The 16,759-nt window shown below is 49.6% G+C and overlaps 2 protein-coding genes across 7 annotated transcripts in view; one reads left to right on the top strand and one right to left on the bottom strand.

Annotated features, from left to right (window-relative positions):
• MEF2A (myocyte enhancer factor 2A) overlaps window positions 1-3,911 on the top strand; it is an 81,179-nt gene extending 77,268 nt beyond the window's left edge. For all 6 annotated transcript variants that reach the window (XM_053987899.1, XM_053987895.1, XM_053987898.1 and 3 more), the window contains one exon: window positions 200-3,911. In XM_053987899.1, the coding sequence (XP_053843874.1) occupies window positions 200-545 (346 nt within the window). In that variant the 3' untranslated portion in view covers window positions 546-3,911. The remainder of the gene's footprint in view (window positions 1-199) is intronic.
• Window positions 3,912-5,880: 1,969 nt separating this feature from the next.
• Window positions 5,881-11,255, bottom strand: LYSMD4 (LysM domain containing 4). The gene is made up of 3 exons (XM_053987901.1): window positions 10,676-11,255; window positions 9,978-10,265; window positions 5,881-6,540 (listed from the first exon to the last, which is right to left on the bottom strand). Exons 2-3 carry the CDS (start codon window positions 10,245-10,247, stop codon window positions 6,037-6,039), a joined length of 774 nt encoding a protein of 257 aa, XP_053843876.1. The 5' UTR covers window positions 10,248-10,265; window positions 10,676-11,255; the 3' UTR covers window positions 5,881-6,036.
• Between the last annotated feature and the right edge of the window lie 5,504 nt (window positions 11,256-16,759).

The following is a 16,759-nucleotide window of genomic DNA, read 5'->3' on the forward strand; positions in this document are numbered from 1 at the left end:
AAAATATTTGTTTGTTCTGAACTTCTGTAAATGCAGCTCAGACCTGTAATTAATGTTTTTTTCACCTTTGCTCTTCCCAGTGAACTGCATTTATTTCTGTGCTGAGCCCCAAGGCCTCACCGTCCCAGACACGTGAATTGTCACTTGGTTTTCACTTTCTGCATTTTCTTACTTGCGCCTTTCTGTTTTCTTTCCCCAGCACTGGCAGCCAGCTATCTCAGGGTTCAAATCTCTCCATTAACACCAACCAAAACATCAACATCAAATCTGAACCGATCTCCCCTCCCCGGGACCGCGTCACCCCCTCCGGGTTCCCGCCGCAGCAGCCGCAGCAGCCGCAGCCGCCGCCGCCGCCGTCGCGCCAGGAGCTGGGGCGCTCCCCGGTCGACAGCCTGAGCAGCTCCAGCAGCTCCTACGACGGCAGCGACCGCGAGGATCCGCGCAGCGACTTCCACTCGCCCGTGGTGCTGGGCCGGCCGCCCAACGCAGAGGATCGGGAGAGCCCCTCGGTAAAACGGATGAGGATGGACACGTGGGTGACATAAACCCGCGGTGTCGCCCTCTCAGCTTTGTGTTCTCAAAATGAACTGTCCTGACATATCTAAATTTATAAATAAGGACATGAATAAGTATATTTATATGTATATACATACGTGCATATATATATCTTCACATGCATATATATGTGCTAGTGTGTGTAGCATACACCAATCATCAGGCACTTACGACAAACTCTTGTATAGCTGCAGATGTCCCTTGGTAAAAGTAACAGAACAATCCCGTAGGTTTGATCTCTAGTCTGGCACTTACCTGGACTCGTGTGTAACCCCAGCCCGGCCCGCGCAGAGCGGTGTCCCCGCAGTGTCTCCTCCTCCTCCACACCCACCCGAGCGAGGGCTCGCCTGTAGTACCGTCCCTGTGTGTAGTCAGCTCTATGGTTACTCGTAGTTAAGAAATAATTGCTTTGTAGCAGCAGAGCAGTAGAAAAGCAGGAAGAAGAAAGCAATACTGTACATAAACTGACCTTTCTATTACCCAACCTGGCATGGGTCTCTATTGCAGAGGGTGCATGGAGAAGGGCTGATGCTATAAGAAATAAAAAAAAAAAAAACAAAAACCCTGTTTTGCACGTGCAAAAAAAAAAAAAAGTGTATTGGGTCAAAGAAGTGATTTTTTTAATGAGTGAAAGAGAGCATAGAGAACTCGCATGAAATATTCAGAAAATATTAGCCTAGAAAATAGAACATTAACAAAATAAAATTAATATATTAAGTTATAATTGGAATATGTTTGACAAATTTGTTTTTACGTTCATACCTTTGAAAAATATAGAAACGGATTTTAGCTCATGTATATTTTATATTAAAGAAAACAATACCCTAATGAATTGAAGACTATATATAAAGTTATATACAGTACTTTTGAACACATTCTGCTATGAATTATTTATATAAGCCAAAGCTGTATGTTGTAGCTTTTTTGTAGAGTATAGTTTTATCTTATTTTGACTTTCTAGTTTTTGCTTTCAAAGATGAAAAGGAAAAACTTGCAGGCGGAACCTTGGGGGAAAAATAAGCCATGAACACTTATATGTAAATTTAAATTTGAGCCAAACTCTTTGTGTATATAGCATCCTAAATATATTATCACCTTTGGTGTAAGTACCTATGTATTGTACGGTCACCAGATTAAAAAGTATATTTTTGTGGATTGACGCCAACTTGAAACAAGGCGAGGTCCTTATTAAGTAGAGTATTCACTGTTTAATATTTACTATTTTGTTAAATATACTGTACTTTCTTTGGATTTTAATTATTATTAATATTATTATCCAGATTTTTCAGAGGGTGTATAAAGGGGTTGGCCCCCTCACTGGTGGTGAATGTGTGCCGTTCAATTGTAATCTCTGTGCTGTATGGTTAAGCTTCATTATACATTTTATATATATGTATATAAATAGCAAAGTGGCAAAAAAAAATCCGGTGTTAAGTTCATCCTGCATAAATATAAAAAATCTGTTACAACACATTTTAAGGCATCATTTTAAAGCTGCCTCTTCCGAGGAGGAAAAAAAAAAAACCAGTGGAAAAACTTGACCTAATTTCTCATGATAGGGAAATGACACATATCAGAGGAGCACAAAAGGTTTTGTGAGTTGGCAAGTGGTTTGGGAAAAAATTGCTGCTTCCAAGAAAGGGAGGAATGCAGAGCCCCCTTGTGCCGCGAGACTGGGCTGGGAGCAGGTTTGGTGTTGGATGCGGGGCCATGATCCCACCCGTGCTCCCGGTCACCTCCAGGCTGGCAGTGCTGGTTCTGGGTGGAAGCTGCAGAGCTGTGGGATTGCCCAAACTCTTCGGAGTTAGCCCTGATATTTATTACGTTTTTAGCTTGGGCTTTATTTTCTGGGTTTTTTTTCAGTTAAGAAAAATCCCTTGATGCTGTAAGGGAGGGGTGAGAAGGGCGGTGTCCCTGTGGTACCTGTGGCCTCCAGCCCTGTCTCGTTGTCCTGGCAACATTAAAACCCGCAGGGGCTCCAGCGCCCTCCAGCCCTTCCCTTGGAACTGCCTCCCCTTTCCTGGGTTCATCCCGGCTGGCAGGAGGCTGGAGGCAGAAGGGACACATTCCCATGGCCACTGTGTCCCCAGTGACCGAATTCACTTGCTGCTCCCTGGAACCTTTTGCTGCTCTGACCAGTGATGTGAGTTCCATGATTTATGCACCTGTATGAACTTTGCTGTACATCCGAGTGGGAGTTCTGCATTCACATTTACTGTCTATTTTCTTGTGTGCCTTATCAGATGGCTTTGCTGACTGTATCTCAATAGTCTTTATTTCTATGCAGGTTTTTAAACAGTACTTAACTACTGTTTTCTTAAAGACAAAGCTACACAAGGGTTAGAGTTTGTATTGAAATTGCACCAATGAATTAAAAAAAATAATAAAAATAATCAATTCTAAAGAGCTGGGCAAGGGAGTGGCCCTGTGCTGCCCCAGCCCCGGCAGAAACGTCCTTCCACAGCCCTCCGGTCTCGGGGAGCACCTCCTGCCACCGAGGACATGGGAATCCTGGTTTTTAATAACAAGTAACTCAGTTTGAAACATACTTTTTTAGAAATTGTAAAAATGTTTTATATAAAAAAAAAGAGAAGACATAGCACAGATATTTCAACAGGTTAAAAAAAAAAAAAAACTTTTTAAAATTATCTCTGCTGACTGAAGTGCAAGTGGATCCAATCCTGGGCTGAACCCAGTCAGGTCTGAATGATTTAAGATTTTTATCTCTGTTGTGACAAATCACCTCCATCCTCGAGCTCTCACGATAGGTTTGAGAACGCCACGTTGTCAGGGACTCGTCAGAGAGAACTGCTTTAGCCTTGCCTTCCCTCCAAGGACACTAATGCATCAGAAACTTGCGAGTTACTGTGCGCACAAGAAATACATAGTAAATAAGGAACAAAACAACTCCTAACAATTGATCCTGGGCAGAAGTTAAATCCGAATGTGAAAGAAAGACTTAACCAATGTAAACATTTAAATCTTAGTAGAACCTTTCTTCACTTTGCTGTGCAAGAGAACACTGCTTTGCTATATTTAAAATGGCTTTTTTAAAAGAGATTTATGTATTTGGTAAATGTTTGTAGTCAACAGTTCACAAGAAGCTGTTCACGGTTTAATGCTGATAAGCCGTTTGGCGGCACAAGCTGGACTTTGTTGCCATCCTTGAGACGAATCTTTTAAGAAAAAAAATAAGTTAATCTCAATTTTTTTCCCTGAATGTGTTGTTTTTTCTTCAATATACAATAAATATTCTAGTGAACTTTTTATCAAATGGTTAAGAAAATGCTAGAGGTTGTTGTAAAATATTTGTATCCTGCATTCACTAAAGTAAAGATACTGGCTTTTACTGTGTACTCCGGCCTCTCTCGTGTTTGCAGAGCACTGGTCCCATCCGGCGCGTCCTTGCCCCCTCCAGGTGTCAGCTGTTGATTTTTAACTGCAGCCATGAGGTTTTCATCAACAGAGACACACAGACACTTGTTATTGCACTCAAGGACTGATGCCTGCTAAGAACCTTTCTATAAAACATGTGGAGAAACTGGCAGATGACCCAGGGTCCACTGAGAGTGGAGAGCCCAAGGCCAGTCCTGCCTCTCCAGCCCCGTTCCTCCTGCTGCTCCCACTCCCACTCACTGCAGAGGCTGAGGTGAGGCTGCAAGGGGCCCCTCTTTCTAAGGCAGGTGCTCAGCTGTGTGGTAGCAAATAAAGCACAAGCTGTGCCCCTTGTGCTTTTATTTCATGTGGCTTTATTTAAAAATATAAGAACCTGGTCCCACCCCCTCCCCAGAACAAAGAGATACAGCTCTTCACAGAAGAAAAATACAAATTTTTGTTCAGTGTATGATGCTTTGGAGTGCTCATTTATAAAATTAGGTTCCCACTTTGGAGAGCTGCAGGGAACACAGGGTCTCACTGTAGCAGCACACGGTTGTGCTTGTGTGGTGTGGGGTCCTCACCTTGCTGGAGACGCTTCAGTCCTCCCTGTCCAGGCAGACACTGCCAGCAGCAGCAATCCTTCAGGCCAGGCTGAGGCCACACCTGCACAGCAGGTCTCGTACCACAGCCCCTCTCAGCCCCTGCTCTGCCCCAGCCGGCCTCAGGCTGCCAGGGGAAGCTGGAAAAGCCCCGAGGTCCTGCTGGCAGCTTCCTGCACCTGCCCACCAGCACTGCCCTCACCCTCCAGCACCAACAGCACCTGCCCACACATTTAGTGGTTGGTTCCAGGAAAGCCTTTACCTCTGCCCACAGACCCAGAATTTGCTGAATCAAATTTCTGAGGCAAGTCCTCTTCAGCAAAGCTCCCAAGGCCTCCCTTGCTGCTCCCTTGCAGCAGGTAGTGTTTGCTGAGTGGCCCTGAAGGGCACAGCCCTGGGGCTGACCGACACCTCCACTGCCCTGCAAAGCTTTTCAGTGCATGTGGTCAGTTCACAGAAACCTGCCACAATCAGCAGCTTCAGAGTCCTCTCCTGGAAAGGCTTCACCCTTGTTTCTTGGACTTCTGTCCTGGACCTTGCAACCTGCACCCAGCTCAGCACTTCACTCCCACTCAAGACTGCACACGAGGAAGTAATTCCATGACTGAGCCTGGGTGTCTGACAAGCACCACTATAGATTATTATTAGGTTTTTTAGCAAATAATACTGACTAGACCTCCTGCCAGCAAATGAGTCCTTGAGAAGTGCCTGTGACTCCTCTTTCGTGCTCTCTTGTCCTCATCCAACACCCCCTGCCCACCTGGGGCCATGCAGGGCTGAGCAGCACCCTGGGACAGCACGGATCCTGCACCGAGATCTCTGATCTCAGGAGCCACCTCTGAAGGATTTCACTGAGGGAAGAGGTCTGGGCTCACCCATCCCAGGGTGGGCCTGATGTATCGTAATTAAACACAGCTCAAAGGTTTGCTCAGGGGGGTGACAAGCTGTCGTCGTGCCCTGGCACACTCAGCTTAGAGCCCCAGAAAGCATCATTAGGAGGCCAAAACCACCATGGTCCGCAAGAGACAAAAACGACACTTCTGAAGTGTCCCCTGCTTCTATTCCAGCAAAAAGTTTCCTTAAAATGCAAGCAACCCCTAACTTTCCAACCACATTAATACTGCACTCTCTAGCTCAGCAGCAAAGAATTTGCTTCTAGACACGGCATTAAGAAATACCTGAAGCAACCATAATGAGTAAATTGCTACAAAATACTTTCCCTCAACAGAGTTCCCAACTCTGAAGCCACCTAGGTGATGATCTCTGTAAGCAACAAAGCATCCTTGTTTTTCCATCAAAATCACATCACCTCCTTTTCAGTCAAATTCAGGATTACATCATCAGCTACTTATAAAAATAAAAATAATCTGTATTGTTGTATCCCCTTGGGTGCACTTGAGTCAGTCACGAGCATAAGGGCAATACTGCTGGAGAGGTTGAGGTGGGCTGCCCTTTCACCTCAGGGTTTTTTTCCTACGACTGAGCCTTGTGGTAATTTCCCTTCCTATCCAGCTGTTGAAACATTTGAGTTTGTCATGTTAGAGGTGTGGGCCACCAGGCCTTGTGTTCTAAAATAGATGATATAAAACACCGGCAGGACGATTCCTATCAGGAGCATAATGAACACGGCGTTCCACCACTGGATTCCGCAGTCCGCACCGTTACCAGCGTCTCGCTTCCCTGCCTCGGGCAGGGGCCTCTCCAGCCCCTCCCCGCCGTACTCCGCGTTCAGCTGCACCTCCACCTGCACGGCGTCCTGGATGCTCTGGTCGATGCCCCTGAAGTACTCACTGACACGCTGGCCGCCGGCAGAGCCGCCCGCGCCGGGCTCGGGCTCCTGCGGCTCCACGCGCGTCAGGCCGGGCTGGGCGGGCCCCGCCGGGGGCGGCCACAGGGCCCCGGCGCTCTCCGTGAGCAGCCCGTGCGGCCGCACCGGGATCTTGATGGACTTCAGCGCGTACAGGTCCTGCTCCCGGATGAAGTTGTTGACGCGTTTGATATCCGCAACCTAAGGAACCCAGAAAGGACACAAACAGTGAGGGCAGGACAGCCCAGGAGCGAGGCAGGAAGCAGATACAAAACCAGTGCACAAGGAGCCGTCAGGGAATAAAAGCAGGCCCTTGGATGCAAGCGGTTTGATGTTCTGAGAGATTCCCCAGCAGGTCCAGGGTCCTCCAGCTCCTGCAGGATAGAGGCAATCCCCTGTTAAACCAGTCTACAACCTCCACCTCTTGCACCTGCTGTATTTTGCTCCATACTGCTTTTCCTTCTCTTTGCTTTCTTTGCCCTTCTCTCAGTTAAGGCAAGAAGAATCTTTTTAACTAACAGATCCTTTTAAAAACTATTTTCATACCTTACACATGAGTGCTTAAGGTGAGAGCACAACACCAGTGTGAGCATCTCCTGCTCAGGAAATTACTTCAGAGTGATCAGAGCTCCATTTTGGGAGCACACCAGCTCTGAAAGCAAGGGCACAGCCTGGAGAGCAGGTGAGCATCTCCCACACGAGCATCCTCTGCTCAAGGAACACCTCTCTTCTGCAGGGCAGCAGCTCATCCAGCCCATTTCTCCTGAGCACGTCCTGCTGAAGGACAATCACCTCTATGCTCCTGTCACCACCTGTGTAGGGCTCCTGTCTGTGAGCTGTGTCCCCACCCAGCAGCAGGAAGAGCAAAGGAGAAGCAGCCACTTGCGCAGCATCAGACACGGACAGGCAGTGCCAATGCACAGACAAAGGCAAGGCAGCATCCCTTATTTAACATTAACTAAGAGAAGATGCTTAATCCAGTGGCCACTCACAGCCACCCAGCAAGCACAGCAACTTCTCAGTTGCACTAAACCCTCTGTCAAAGGAAAGGAACAGGATGTCAGTGTGTGCCAGGAGCTCTCTGCAGCAGCCAAGGAGATGTGAAAGAACCTTGAGGAAAAGGCTGGAGGGCACAAAATAAAACAGCGAGAGCCAAAGCAAAGAAAAAGGCAACACAAACAGGTAAACCACCTCTCATCCATCACAGCAAAGAGACACAGTACAGGGACTGTGCTTTGCTCTTCAGAAATCACAGCATGACCTGCATTCACTGCACACTCACACGCTTGAGGCTGCCAAGGAAACTGGGGAGCTAAAAGAAAAAAAAACAACACTTCCTAAGCTCAGAGTTAGAGAGGAGAGGAGACGGAGGCCAGAATCTCATGTTTACTCTGCAAAGCTTGAGAACTCTGAAAATGGCACATTTAATCCAGAACCTGATCTGGAGACCCTGAGGCAAAAGGAATCCTCAGTCGCTGCTTCAGGTTCCTCACAGCCAGGCCCAGTGTCAACTCCGGACTAAACCCTGCAAAACCTCTTAGTTATGAAATAACAATCTCACCCAGGGCCTCCTAACTGAGGTGCTGCTTCAGTTTCTGGATTTGTTCCAATGAAAACAAAATTACTGGGACAGTAAATATCCCCCATGGTGTCTGCAATCAAATACTGCAGTGTGGTGCTAAGACTCTAGAAACAGAAAGTGGAGCAGCACTCACACAGAAACAACAAACAAAGCTGATGGGAAGCATGACAGAGATTGGGCTGCACAAGCATTTAGGCTTATTTTCTGTACTCATTTCTTTGGCTGCAGTGAGCTCCTCTTGTCCCAGCTGAAGAACAATGCCAAAAGCAAGCCAGGACTATAAATGGTCAAGAGTAAAAATGAGAATTTTGAAGTGCTTTGCATCTCTGCCAAGTTATCTGTGGCACACACACAGAGCTATTTGTTGCACTGTCTTACTATCCCCTTCCCAAGCAGATTCTGAAACCAATGTCAAGTTCTCATTGATTAAAGGAGAAGTTCATCCTGGATTTTTACACACATTTGCCTATATATCTGTGGTTATTGTTCTCACTGCTATCCTGGTGACCTTTCAGGAGCTGTTTAATTGTGCAAATAAAATAAAACACATGAAAACTGTCATGCCAGTCTTTAAAGAGACTTAGACAAATCTACAGTAAGGGTTTCTGTACCTGTTCAGTTTAACCGGAACAAGTCAGAAGTTAAACTCCCTTTCTGGAAGGGAGGGAGGCAGCAGGACAGTTTTTGTCCTGTGGGAGGAGAACATTATGTGGTCCCTTCCATCAGCTTGCTCTTCCCCTGGGCAGGCCCAGCAGCCTCCAGAGGGGCTGAAACGCTCCAGGAGTGGGGCAGCAGAGGAGCAGCCACAGCAGGGACAGAACTGGGCCCTGTGAGTGACAGTGCAGAGGCACAGCAGGACTCTTCACACCATAAACCAAAGAACTGTTCAGAATCTCCCTCCTCTGAGTTCACCCAACTGCTGTGAGTCTGCCCAGGTGCTGCTGAGAGCAGCACACAGCTCCAAACCCAACCAAAGCTCAGCTCTGCCTTCTCAGGCTCTCCTGGGGCCAATCAAGGCCTGTTCAAGTCCTACCAGACTCGCTTCTCCACACACATCGGGCTCGTCAGCAGAATCTACAAGGGTGCCTTTTTCTGTTTTGTTTTTGTTTCTAAGGGCATGGGAGGGGAGGAATTGCTGCAATCCCTCTAAGGCCTCTTGCCTCAGCTGCACCATACAGCTGCTGTGTGGTTAAGCAAGACAGACTGCACTGGCAGGGCAGCACTGGAGCCAGAGCTGTATCATTATCCCTGCTGTGGTTGCCGGCCAATTGTTTCATCATGGAACTCTGAAATCACAGTCTAGCTTGCAGATAAAGGGGGCTCTAAAAATACAGCTCCAACTGCTGAACAACAGGGGGCTTCTAATGTTCAGAGCAGGTAATTAAACTTTCCAGCAGTTTTGCTCTTTTCTGGAACAAAGAAAATGTGCTGTGTAGTTGTTCCAACTCAGAAATCTCACTGTACACACGCCTTCCCTCATGCCCACAGGCACCTGAACTGTGCATGCTTTGGGATGACAGCAAGCAACCAAAACCCACACACTGACACCTGGACTTTGGGACTGAACTTTGGCACCTCTCCACATGCACCCGTTAGGCTCAGACCTTCCTTGCAAAATGTAAGCTGATACCTTTAAAAAAATAAACAAAAAACCTCACTCATAACTGTGGTGCTTCTTTGTACTGCTCAATTTGCTTCAAAAACTCCAATGTTCCTTGAAAGCAGGGCCCTCATTTCTACACTCAGCATCCTAATGTTTGCCCTCACTGAAATAACTTAGTACAACCTGCACTTAGTCACCAAAATTAAACAGGAAAGCAGGCCAGGCAGGGTGTGAGCCTGACAACATCTTCCCAGGCTGTTGGCTGAACAACTCCTTTTCGTGTTTGTCTGGGATTATTTTTGCCTTTCTCCAGTTTTACCTGGACAATGACCACTGGTACAGTACACAGGGCCGACAGCTGCCGGCGTCACAAGTAGCCGACCGCAGGACAGCTCCTGGAAACCGCTGCACCTGAAAGCGCCGGAGGTGGTTAACCCCACGCAGAGCCCTCACCTTGCAGCCGTACTGCAGGGCCAGCTTGTTGAGGCTGTCCTCCTCGGTGAGCTCCCTCTCCAGCAGCACCACGTCCCCCAGCCTGCCCCGGGCGCTGCTCTGCCGCTGCTCCTTGCCCCTGGGCCGCAATTCCATCACGTTGAGCTCCTCCTCCGAGGACTCCTCCGAGTCTGAGCGGCCATTGGGGAACACAAACACCTGCCTGCCCGGGAAGGTGTGGACAGTGGCAGGAGCCTGGAAGGGTCTTGTCCGGCTCTCATTCAGCCTCATCTTTCACTCCAGCAGCACCTGGAACAAAACCCAGACACGTTCAGTTTCCTCAAGACCAGTGTTTAGCTCTCAGCATGAAAGATTCAGAGAATGCACAGAAAGCTGGCAGGTGTGAACACTCACCACACAAAGGGGCAATGGCTTTGCCCAGAATGACTGCTCGTCATTCTACCAGCAGTATTAGAAAAGTTATGTACTCAAACTGCAGCAATCAGTATTTTTTTCCAAATTTTTTTTTGGTCTACCTGTGAACAAACCACCTTATAAAACTACGTTGCTCAACATTTTAAATGCTATATTCTATAATTTCATTAAAAAAGCAACACAATCTCTTGAGCAAACTGTCTTTAATTATGGTCAAAACATACATCAGGTCTACCAACAGACATTAAAATCTGAGCAAAGTTATTCTTTTCATAAGTCCTTACCTCTCTACACTTTAGGAATCCACATTTTAAGTCCTTGGAAGAGCACTTTTTTTTTTTTTTTTTAAATAAGGACAGCTCATGCTACACTTAACTTCAACCCGTATAACAAGGCTTCATTTTGTTGCATGAAGACTAGAACCTGCCTGAGCACTTTAATTGTTGCTCAGCCTACAGCTGCAAGTTCAGTTTCTTTTTTTTTTTTTTCCTTCAATCCTCAGCTCCACAAACAATTTGTTGTCAGGATGAGGTATAGGTAAGAAAACCCCACACTGTTATGGATTCTTGATCTTAACGCTCTCCATCTACCCCTACGGGATTCTTCAGGTGAAACCACTACGATTTAATGGCATTTCCTTGGCCCAGGGCAGGGCACCCAGAGCTGCGGGCTGGGCTCAGCTGTGCCGGGGGAGTTCAACACGCAGGACCGGGCTGGACGCTGCTGTGGGACACCCCGGCCCCGCCCGGCACAGCTCCCTGCTCAGGGGCTGCCGAGCTCTCCCCAAGCTCCTCCGACCCCGTCAGCGCTTCAGGGGGATCCCCATGCCCTCAATGGACCCCGGTCCCCTCAGCATTTCGGGAGAGCCCTTCACCCCTCATGGTGCCCCGCTCCCCTCACAAGGTCTCGCTGCCCTCAGCGCTCCAGGTGACCCCAACGCCCTCAGCACTCGAGGAGGGTCCGGATCCCCTCAGAGTATCCTGCTCCCCCCAGGGGCCCCACTCTCCTCAGCGCTTCATGGGATCCCGCTCTCCCCAGGGGCCCCGCTCCCCTCAGGCTGTCCCGTTTCCCCCAGGGGCCCCGCTCCCCTCAGGCTGTCCCGCTCTCCCCAGGGACACCGCTCCCCCCAGGCTGTCCCGTTTCCCCCAGGGGCCCCGCTCCCCTCAGGCTGTCCCGCTCTCCCCAGGGACACCGCTCCCCTCAGGCTGTCCCGTTTCCCCCAGGGGCCCCGCTCCCCTCAGGCTGTCCCGCTCTCCCCAGGGACACCGCTCCCCCCAGGCTGTCCCGTTTCCCCCAGGCTGTCCCGCTCTCCCCAGGGGCCCCGCTCCCCTCAGGCTGTCCCGGTTTCCACCCCCCTCCCAGCGCTCCCCTTACGGACCCGCCGCCATCGGCCCCGCACCAACCTGGCCACGGTCTCGCCCAGCGCTCCTCCCATTGGCTGGCGGCGCCGGGAGGCGGGACCTCAGCGCCGCCCGACCAATGGGAGCCCGGGAAGGGCGGTGGGGAGGGAGGGGATGAGCGGGCGGGGCCGGGCCGGGCCGGGGGCGGGGCCTCGCTTAAAGAGCCCGCGCCACCCGTTCCGGCCGGACCGGGACCGAGCCCGGAACGCTCGGGGGGACCGGGTCACACACCTGAACAGAGGTCGGGTCACACACCTGAACAGAGGCCAGGTCACACACCTGAACAGAGGCCGGGTCACACACCTGAACAGAGGTCAGGTCACACACCTGAACAGAGGCCGGGTCACACACCTGAACAGAGGCCGGGTCACACACCTGAACAGAGGTCAGGTCACACACCTGAACAGAGGTCAGGTCACACACCTGAACAGAGGCCGGGTCACACACCTGAACAGAGGTCGGGTCACACACCTGAACAGAGGCCAGGTCACAACCTGAACAGAGGTCGGGTCACACACCTGAACAGGCGGACACATCACACACCTGCATAGCCCCGGGTGAGGTGCCACTGCCCCGGGACACGTCACACACCGGTACAATGGGTCAGGTCACACACGTGAACGACGGCTGATGTCACACACCTGAACAACAGGTCACATCACACACCTGTACAACCATGGGCGAGGTGTCAGTGCCCCGGGACACGCCACACACGGGTACAAGGGGTCCTGTCACACACCTGCAGAGCCCTGTGTTACAGTAACATCTCCATTTCATTTCAATGTCTCAGTAACATCTCACTGTCAGTATGTAATAACAGATTACAATGTGTCGATGGTACAGTATGTCAACGTTACAATATGTCAATATTACAATACGTCAGTTTTACAATGTGTCCGTATTTCTCCTCTCTGCTGTGTCTGCAGAGCTGACCAGCTGTGCTCCACACTGCAGTGTTTGCCTTGGCCCACCCTGACTCATGGCTGATGTTTAAAAAACAAGCTCAGGACACACTGCTAGCAAGTTCCACATTCAAAGCTTTTCTGGGGCAGGAGAAAGGATGTCCTCCTTGCCAGCTGTCAGAATTAAGCAGGCACTCCCCCAGGTGCCCACGGGTGAAGATCTCCTGCAGGGACAGCCTGGGGTTTGGCTCAGCCCGGGGTCTGGCTGCTCTGTGCCCTAAAGGTGAGGGACAAACCTGCTTTTAAGTGAAATTAAAGCTGAGTGCAGTCACTGGCCATCCCTCTGCCTTCCCCTGTGCAACCCCAGCTCTGGCTACCCCCGGATTCGATACATCAGCTGGTAAATGTGACACACTGAGAGGAAAGAAGGCTCCTCAAGCAACAAGCAACAGCTGTTCTTCACAGCTCTTACCTGCCCACACACCTTCATGTGACTGAGGGATTTTGGCAGGGATGGAAGGGTGGTGGGAGAGTGGCCAGGCAGGACTGTGGCTGAGCCAGCTCCCCATCTCCCAGCAGGTCACAAGATTTCCCTCCCTCCATCCCTGGGCCAAATCATCCCAGGAACACATGACTTTGGGCTCAGGCAGCTTTCTGACCCAACAGATGATGGATTTAGTGTGCTGGTGAGGGCTTTACAAGCATGGGGAGTAGATGAAAGGTGCCAAAATGCCTTTCTTGAGCCACTTGGAGCCCCTCTGTGACTACTGAGGTTCAAAAGTTACAAGCAATGATCACGTTTTGTCAAACAGATCCAGGTTACTCAGGGTAACCTGTCGAACCTGGAAAATAAACTGCTGAGGAAATGCTGGAAATGTGGGGGAATCGACCAGGCTTTGCTGACAGGGCTCAGTCTGGGCTGGATTACTGTCCTCAATAGTGTTGAACAAGAAATAACTGTTTTGTGGGAGTGCTGATGTTAGATCTGGGTCAATTGCAGGGGTGATGTCATCATTCCAAATAATTGGAATATTTTTGTAGTTAGCAGACAGATTGTGAGAGCTGCACAGCCCCAAACAAGCAGAGTCTGTCTGAGAGCTCAGTGGTTCAGTTATTATCTACACTCAACCAACACAAGGGTCATTTGTGCCCTGAATTTCAGGAAGAATCCTCCTGCCCTGACTTAGATCAATGCAGAGGGTGACAGAGCTGAGTCTGCTCATTTGCACTCAATCCAAAGAGTAGTGTGTCCATGGTGCTGGGCACCAGCTGGAATTCACATCCATGACAGCTGCTTCCCAGAGTTAATCCCTGTGATAAAGAATCAAAACTTTCATGAAGGTCTTGGCTGGGAATCTCCAAATAATCTAGAACAGGGCTCCTCTCCTGTGTCCCTGTGATTCCTGGGAGCTCTTGCTCACACCCAGAATTGCAGTTTTCCTCATCACTTGGGATTTGTCCCTCTTTCTTCAGGCTCACTTGAGAAGTGTGAGAAGTGTCAGACACACATTCCCTGTGTTCTTTGCTTCTCTTTCAGCTGCATTCTAAGCTGTGCAATAAAACCTCTCACTCAGTGACAGGCTGCTCTCCACCCTTGGGAAACGAGGAACTTCAGGAAAAATTTCTTGAGCATCTTCTTAACATGAACCAATCACTCCTGTTTAGTTTAGCAGATATCTGGGAAAGGCTCCTATACAGCGCTGTGAGGCAATAGGAATCTGCTGGTATTTCTGAATTATACACACAAAAAGAGAAAAAGATAAATATTCCTTTTTGCTTTCATTTCACTGTTCCCTAGGCAGCTGGAGCAAACCCCACTCATACTCTGGACATGGCATTATAGAAATTATGATGCCTCTCTTGCAAACAATGAATAAAAGCTGGGCTCTGCTCTGGCTTTGGACTAATGCAGCACAACCAATTTTAGTGGAGTCACCACTGTGTTAAGTCAGAAGCACGAGCCAAATACAACAAAATAAACCTCTCCCTGGTACCTGGAATGACTCAGTTTATGTGGGTACTGCACAGCCATAATTTTAAGAGGTTGATACACAGGCACCCAACACAGCGGAGAAAACCTCAACTAAATTAAATTAATTATAGGTAAATACTTAATTGAGCTGTGGAGGTTACTCAGAGTGCAAGTTTGGTAGCATCAGGTTACACCTTGTCTCTTTGAAGGCTTTCTCCCTTTGGAGCTTGTGTAGCTCAGCAGCTCCCAGAGTGCCATGGAGCACAAGTCCTGGAATTGACTGCCCTGGAAGGGTCTCGGCTGCAGGAAGGAGCTGATGGTTCAGGTGGTGACACCTGGAAAGGAGCACAGAGCCTGTGTGACACTTTCCCTGCAGGGGCATCCCTGCTCAGGGCCAGCCTGGGTAGAGCCTTCCCCCAGCCACTGCAGTGTGACCCCAGCCCCACCGGCAGGTGACAGCCACTGTGTCCCTCCATGAGAAGAGGGACTTGTCACCTGGAGTCAGGGTGTGAGGAGCTGGGTACCCTGCACCTCTGACTTCTCCCAGGGCAGAAACAGCTCCTGCCTCCACCCTCTCATGCTTCCTCTCCTGTCTGGAGCAGAGCAGGTGTGACAATAAAGGCCCAGCTTCATCATTCATCTCAGACATCAAATTACTCCCACCTACGGGGACTACATTTGAAACTCTCTCACATATGCAGTGACTCAGGAGTGGGACTTTTATCTGGGGAAGCAGAATGCAGATCTGAATGGCACTGCTGTCTCCTGGAGGAGATAAGGTGTCTCTGCTCAGAGCCCTTGTTCTGGGCTTGCCTTCTATCACACAGCTCCATTTGGCAGGGGCTGCCTGGTGTGTGTGATAGCAGGCACTGAATTACTTCAGAAGAACAGACTTATTCTTTCCATAAAAAAAAACGACTAATTAAAAGTGGTTTTAATTTTGTAATTCATATTTTCTTGGGATTGTCCCAGACTCTGGAGTCCATGCTCCACACCCTGTCCTTCTGGAGAAATTTGGCGAGGGAAAGCACCGTGAGATTTGTTCCCTTTCCTCTCCCTTACTCCTAAAACCCCTCCTCCCCCTTCTCCCTTCCTGCAACTGGTAAATTGTGAAGAACAGGAATGTTCCTGGGAAGAAACCCAGGCAGAATTGCATTCAGAACAAGTCAAGGATTTCTTGCATAGCTGAAGCATGTGTTTGCAATCCCCAATTGTCGGAGCACGTAAGCCCTGCCAGCGAGTGCTGCTCCCTTCAGATGTTCTCAGAGAGCTCCAGGCAGTGTCCAGGGCAGCCTGTGGACAATCTGAGCTGAGGAACTGCTCCATGGCCCATCTCTTCATGGTGCCATGCCAAAAAGGCTCTCAGTGAAAGGATGGCAAAGAGCCAGCCCTACCACTCCAAGGAGCTGTGCTAGGGATGGTCAGAAACACTGCTCTGGGACCTCCCCCAGCCACAAACTGGTTCCATGAGAGAGCTTGGCTGCTACTACCAACCTGTCAGCCCACGCTTCAGGCAGCTTTTGGGATTGATGCTCTCCAGAATAGTTAGCATGTGCTACCCCAACAAAGGACAAAACCACAAGATCCCTAATTCTAACTGCTGGGAAGCAGCAGAGAGCCAGCAACTACAGCCTGCTCTCCCTTCAGCTTGAGAGGTGCCACTGATCCAGAGAGAAAATTACCTTTCCAAGGGGGGCTGTTCAATGGTTCAAAACTGGAACCTGACAGGGCCAGGAAGGATGGGACTTGGGGACTTGGGAAAAGCAGCTTCAACCTCTTTGAGAGGAAGCTTTTGTCCTTGGCATTACACGGAGCACGGGATATTACAGGAGCACAGAGTGAGACCTTGCTTGAGCTGGTGCTGATTCTGGGGAGAGGCAGGTTGATGAAAGCATCACTTGTCTTTCCAATGACCTTATCATGTGAGCTGAGCCTGCCAAGAGCTGTCTCTTGCTCTGTGCTCCTCGTGGCCTGAGCCAAGACTCCTGGATGCTCTGTGCCGTATCCGATATCGCTCGGCATCGCTGGCCAGCTCCCAGGGCTCACACACGTCCTGGGTGGGACCAGGACACCTCTGTGCTTTGCTGCCTCCAG

Source organism: Vidua macroura, chromosome 12 (genome assembly GCF_024509145.1).
Source record: "Vidua macroura isolate BioBank_ID:100142 chromosome 12, ASM2450914v1, whole genome shotgun sequence".
NCBI lineage: Eukaryota > Metazoa > Chordata > Aves > Passeriformes > Viduidae > Vidua > Vidua macroura.

Coding starts and splice junctions, on each gene's coding strand:
- LYSMD4 (XM_053987901.1), bottom strand. CDS start 10,247: ATGAGGCTGAATGAGAGCCGGACAAGACCCTTCCAGGCTCCTGCCACT. Junction 6,541..9,977: donor CCCTGCAGTACGGCTGCAAG/GTGAGGGCTCTG, acceptor TGGGTTCCTTAG/GTTGCGGATATCAAACGCGT.